This window comes from Apium graveolens, chromosome 1, assembly GCF_009905375.1.
Source record: "Apium graveolens cultivar Ventura chromosome 1, ASM990537v1, whole genome shotgun sequence".
Lineage (NCBI taxonomy): Eukaryota > Viridiplantae > Streptophyta > Magnoliopsida > Apiales > Apiaceae > Apium > Apium graveolens.
The window spans coordinates 94,414,476-94,420,833 of NC_133647.1; the positions used below are offsets into that span (position 1 = coordinate 94,414,476).

General features: G+C 36.6%; 1 protein-coding gene across 1 annotated transcript; it reads right to left on the minus strand.

Moving 5' to 3' along the window:
- Positions 1–1,305: 1,305 nt before the first annotated feature.
- On the minus strand, positions 1,306–1,839 carry LOC141687171 (uncharacterized). Its single transcript, XM_074492392.1, has 2 exons — positions 1,795–1,839; positions 1,306–1,743 (listed from the first exon to the last, which is right to left on the minus strand). The coding sequence occupies exons 1-2, from the start codon at positions 1,837–1,839 to the stop codon at positions 1,306–1,308; spliced, it is 483 nt and encodes a 160-aa protein (XP_074348493.1).
- Positions 1,840–6,358: the final 4,519 nt, after the last annotated feature.

Sequence of the window (6,358 nt, forward strand, 5' to 3'; positions counted from 1 at the left end):
GTTACACTCCTGGTGATATTTTTCGAGCTACTGGTCGGAAATGGTTTTGTGATGATGAATGTACAGTACAATAAACCAACTTTTGCATGTAATATTGAAAATAGCATGATTGAATACTTAGATTATATAAATGATAACTGTAGTCCAACATGTAAAGTGAAAGATTTTGGTAAAAAGTAAAACAGGAAAATGCAATAATACTAAGAAACGAGCAACTAGAAGTTCACATTGTTAAGTGCGGGCGCCCTGGGCATTTTTTGCTACGCTTGGTGTGACCTTCTTGGTTGCATACACTACATTTCTTCCCTGATCGCGGACCATCAATCTCCATTCGGATTCGCACTGATTGGCCCTGATCTCCACGTTTTTTCTTAAGTTTTTTTAATGTCTCATCCACCACTAACTTTCCATAGCCCTGGCAAGGTAGGGGTAATTCGTAGTTCCAGTATTTAGTTGGTTGCAATAGATAAGTCATTGGCCGATACAAATTCTCCATTGTCTGGTTCTTATGGCAATTTTCACTAAAATGGTCCTAACTTCATCCATGTCTTATAAAACCAGCCATTGCGTGAGAGCACACCATATGATGGGTCGCCCATTTTTCGCATGTGCACGTATGGTCATTGAGGTTGACGACATGGGTTTTACCTCCCTTTACCTTCCCTTAGCAGTTGTGTACTGATGTGTAACTATTTTCAATATCCCACGTACACGGTAAAAAGTAATAACCGTATGTCATGTTGCCTTTCTTTGAATTTTAGCTAACATGGCGGGTGAACGTACACATAACTGTTGACCCTATTACAGACCATCATCCACTATATTTCGATGTGTGTCAATAATTGTGACCGCCTTATAGAAGAGGTACTCCATCATCGCTGTTACCGGAAGGAAACGAGCCCTTTTTATCTTGCCATTGAAACCTTCAAGCATGTTTGTGGTTGTTTGACCATAGAGAACACCATTGTCGTGGGAAAGTGTCCACCTCTCCACGGGTATTCTGGCAAGATATTCCAGGGCAGGTGGGAAAATTTCACCAATCCTTTCCATGTATGCGTCATGTTTCGAGACTTGCGTGGTTGTTCCATCTTTCCACATCAATTGTTTTAGTTCACCACCAGGGTGATGATGGCAAAAGTTGCTTCTGACATGGAGTAGACAGAACATATGGATTCCTAACGGCTCAGCAAATCCATTTTGAGGGTCTCGTATTACAGAGATAATACTGGATGCACGATCAGAGATGATGCACACGCCGGTCTTTTGGCGACAAACATGTCTCCGAATACGTTGCACAAACTAAGACTAGTTCTCGTACATCTCCTCATCAACCAATCCATAGTATATAGGAAAAGGGTGGTTGTTCGAATCTACACCCATAGCAATAAGCAGCTTGCCCCTATATCTTCCCTTCAAGAAAGTTCCGTCTATTGAAATCACAGGACGATGTTGCCACCCATCCATCATTGAATTCAAACACCAAAAGATTCGCTTGCATACGGACGTGCCCCGTTCCTCAGAATGCGGCACGACATCGATCTCAGCAATGGTTCCAGGATTTGTCTTCATGATGGCTGCAATAAACATGGGAAGAGCTTGGTATGTTGTAGCCCAACTACCATAGACTTCCTCAATGGCTATTTGCTTGCCTCTCCACGCTTTCTTGTACCCCACGATATGGTTGTGCTCGTTGTTGATAAGCGGGATAATGGTTTTAATGGGGATTTCTGGTGTATCTATTACCTGTTTCATATATCACAGTAAATGTCAAAATATTTATGGTGTATCTATTACCTGTTTCACATAGACGGAGCTTCTCATATGTCTACTTGGGGTCATAGTTCACAGGTCCATGATGTTGGTGGGTGTTCGTGGGGGAAGAGCTCTCAGAGCCATGATGTTGGTACATCTACTTGGGGTCACACTACTTAGACTATTACAAAATGAGGATTACATTTTCGATGATTACATGTTTGATGAAAAAATTTGACTTAAATGTTTTCCTTCTTTTTTATGTTGTATATGTTTCATGAATTTCCTTCCCATTTCATAGTTCTATTTTCAATTTAATGATGCACTATTTCGTACACTTGCATGTTATGTTTTTTTATTTTTAATGCTATGTACATGCAATGACTTTATTTCATTTCATCTGAAATGTAAGTATTCGCCACACAGTCGAGAACTATGCCTAGTTCGATACACAAAAAGAATAGTTACTGTGTTACATAATAACATTTAAATAAAACACGTTACACTGTACATAGCCTACGACAACACGACACATTGCGAGTCGATAGTGAATTCATTATTTAAAAGAATACAATGTTCTTCCCTTTTACAAAATGTAACAAAATAAAATCGACATGTGAACTTTTAAAAAATGAAGTCGACTTGTCAATTTAATGCATAGAACATGCCATGTCAGAATCTTCTCACAAATATGGAAAGTTAAAATAAGTACTGTGTGTACTTAAAGGAAATGCACATTTCAGAAAATCACAGGAGTAGTCACATGCAACTTTTAAAAATGATTTGACAACTCAACTTTCGTTCTCAAATCAACGACAAAAATGAATACTATCTTCTTCAAATTTATTGGCCCAATAACATCAATTATTTTCACACTCCTAACTGCAGAACTTAATATAACATTTTAATAATGTAAAATTATGCCTAAAAATAGCTGCAAAACTATAAGTCATCAACTAAATTTCCCGCTTTGTAGTATTACATTTTCTAAATTTTGGGACTGTTACAGTCATGTCATGGACAAGGGCAAGGGAAACGCAAGTTCTGATATTCGTGATTACGGGGAAGTTAATTGGTACAAATGGACCGAATCTCGGGAACTGACTGAAGCTCAACTAGCAGAAATCTGTCTAGTCAAACAGTTTGTTAGAAGAGTGCGAGGTATACGAGCCGCACAAGGGTATGCCATCCGTGATAATGAACAGTTCGTTGGCTATGGGGAAATGCACTTGAAGTTTATGAAATCAACAATCGAATATGATGAAAATATTAATAAGAGTTTCAATTCTTGTCACATTTCAAAGGAGGAACATGACTATGAGTTAAAGCAAATGTCTCGACACTACCACTTAATGGAGGACGAGCTTGAGATGAGGAAAAAGGAGTATGAGGATGCAGTCGCAAAGTATAGGGCTGACAAGATACGTGAAGAGGAACAATAATGAGATAAAAAATATGAGAAATATATTGTAAAACTTCAGGATTTTTCTCAAGGCCAAGATGATGCTGGTATGGCTACAATCATATATCATGGCACTCAGGGCCCCCACGCATGCCCATCGCGTGATACTCGGACGAGCACGTATGCCTTGACCCACGGATATGGGGAGGGAGGTCATATGCATACATTCCCTTATATACAAGAGAATGAGGATGTAGATGATGAGATTGGTAATGAGATTGCGGATCAAGAGTTTGATCAGTACGTAGTTAATCTTGCGGATGACTAAAAAATTTGAGAGCTTAATTCATTATCCAATTTTCAGCTGCAATGTATTTCTCTCATTCTATGTTTACTTATTCTATGTTCCCTTATAATGTACTCTATTCCCCATTTAATTGGGAAATGCACTCGTCATCATAGTTATTTTTCTGCAACATGAGTTTTGACTACTCAAAAATGGTAGTATAAAATCATGATACCCAAAATGACAAGAAAATGAGTTAGGTATCCCGTGAATACACAGTATAAGGCACATGAAAAAATTTTAAATAATTTTGATACCCAAAAATTATAAGTGCAACAGTGAAAACCTTCAAGTGGAAGGAGACATGAAAATCAATAATGACAAGTCAAGTCATATAAATGAAATAAAACGGAAAAGGTAACTGTTTGATAAAAGTTTTCACTTTTTGCAGATAAAATTAAATAAAGTTACTTTTATGAATGTCACTCCACAACTGCAAAATTGGAAGGGCATGCCACTGCTAGGTACCCATATGCTGACTGCAATAAAGTAATTAACTAGTCTTGTCAAATGCTGCAAAAGTTGCAAAAATTGTATAATTTGACAAATCAATTTTATGTGTTTCAAAGCAGTATCAAAAGTAAGTAGCACGGAATGTTACAGGCATTTATACTTCATTTATGTGGCCTTTCATCTTTGTTTATTATCTAAATAGGACGTTGTTCAGAAATTATTATTGTATACTAGTTGAAGAGAAATGAGTTACACTTCTGGTGATATTATTCGAGCTACTGGTCGGAAATGGTTTTGTGACGATGATTTTAGGTATTCAATGGATCCGAATTTACGTTACTCAAGCGGTTCAGTGATCACGATGAATAGGGAGTGGGAATGGCGTGTAGGGTGTTTGCAAAGATGTGTAGCCCAATATCAAGAACATGGAGTGCGAATAACTAAATAACGTGCCATACACATGCAGCGAGACACCCCTAAACAACTGGGACTAGATTTATTCCGCGTAAGCGAAGAAGAGAATCGAATGAGAATGTGTTTAAACCAGATGGATCTACAAAAAAATGTAGGGAGTTTGGTGAAGATGGCGACCATTACAGCGCAAGAATGTATCATCATTTCGCTATGAGTCCCGACTTTGTTTCTGATTGCTACTTGTCCGATGATGAGTAATAAATATATGAAGTGGGGTTCAGAATATGATAGATAATGCAATTCATACAATATATTCGAATATTGGATTTTTATATTATACTCTATTATTTTCAGGTTTTGAAATTATTATGATAAATTTTAGAATGATCAGACTACTCACAGATAGTGTGTCACAGTGTATGATAAATTTATTATGAAGTACTTTATGAATCAATTGTCACGTAGTTGTTAGCATGCCCTATAAATGTCTCCTTACTTGTAACTGAAAAGCATAAAATGGATAAGGGTAAAAAAAGCATATTCTAGCACATCTAAGTCCATTTGGCGTCAGCTCAGTATCGCAGAATGTATCGGTCGCGGGAAGGAAATTAAAGAGGCTAAGAGTGCTAGAAAGATGAAGAAGAAGGTGAATCAAAAGATTTTAGCCGAGATAAGAGCTGATAAAGAAAAGATTATAAAGGATTACAATAATCGGTCCCTCATGGAGGATGAACCCATCCGTCAGATCGATGAAGTGTATAAAAAAAATATGACAAAATGGAAATCAACCTGATTAAAAGAGAAGATAGTGAAATTGCATGGTATGATGAAGGTCATGAGGCTTGGCGTGAAGTTGGAGAAGATGAAAATGAAAAAGAGGGTGAAGTTGTGGAGAGTGCAGGAAGTGATGAGGATCAATATGTTGTTAACCTTGCAGATTTTTAAGTAATCCTGTGATGTTTATTGTACAATTTTAGTAACAATGTGAGGGCCTAATTAAAATATATCGTGTTATTATTGTGTATCGAGGTAGGCACAGTTTTTCAACTGTGTGTTATTATGTAGCTGCTGTTTTGTGCTGGAATTTGTGTTTCACGTTAAGTATCCATTATCAGCAAATGAGTTATGAACAAATATGAGGCATCGTCAAGAAAAAATGTATTCCCCCATCATACACTTTTCCAAGCAAATAAAACCATACAAAAAAATTAAAATTAAAATAAAAATTACATACTATAAATAGGTTTACATCAGTAGTCAACAACAAAATAATTAAACCAGAATAATTTATTGGGAATCAAATATGAGCGTTACAAAACATGCCCTCAAGTAACAAATGCACACTCGACTCTGATGGTACCTTTTCAGAATCTACAAAGTCATATATTTACAACCTTTTTATTAAATTAAAAAATATACACTCAAAATAGCTTTCCATGACTCAACAACAAAAAATTTAAAACAAAATTTATTTTTTACAATTTAATATTAGAGCTGAAAATTTGCCCTCCATAAAATTTTTCTTGCTTGCAAAATAAAACACACAAGTAGAAATCCGGCAGGAAAAGAGAAAAAGAAAAGGAAAAAAATATCACCCCAGAATGCCACTACTTCTGGGGTTCCTGGGGTGAACCCCGGAGGAAGTGGCGTTCTGTGCCATTTCTAGAAATATTTGAGTTTATGTGCCATAAAAGTGAACTTTACGTTCAGCTATGCTAAAAATGTCCAGGAGCCTAGATTGTGAGCGAAAGAAGGTAAAGATATTAGTGCAAAAAGAAAGGATATAGTGTTTAAAGGTGTTGTGTATATGTTGTGAACTTGATGATTTCATTAACAAAACACCTTGGTAGATTTTACTTAGTAAAAATGTAGCACTCGATGGATAAGGATTATAGTCCCGACGGATGATGATTTATTATCCATCGAGTGAGTAGCTTATGTAACAATAAGTCTGTAGCACATTTCTGCGTACATCTTTTTATAGATTCTGT

Coding starts and splice junctions, on each gene's coding strand:
- LOC141687171 (XM_074492392.1), bottom strand. CDS start 1,839: ATGACCCCAAGTAGACATATGAGAAGCTCCGTCTATGTGAAACAG. Junction 1,744..1,794: donor GCTCCGTCTATGTGAAACAG/GTAATAGATACA, acceptor TATATGAAACAG/GTAATAGATACACCAGAAAT.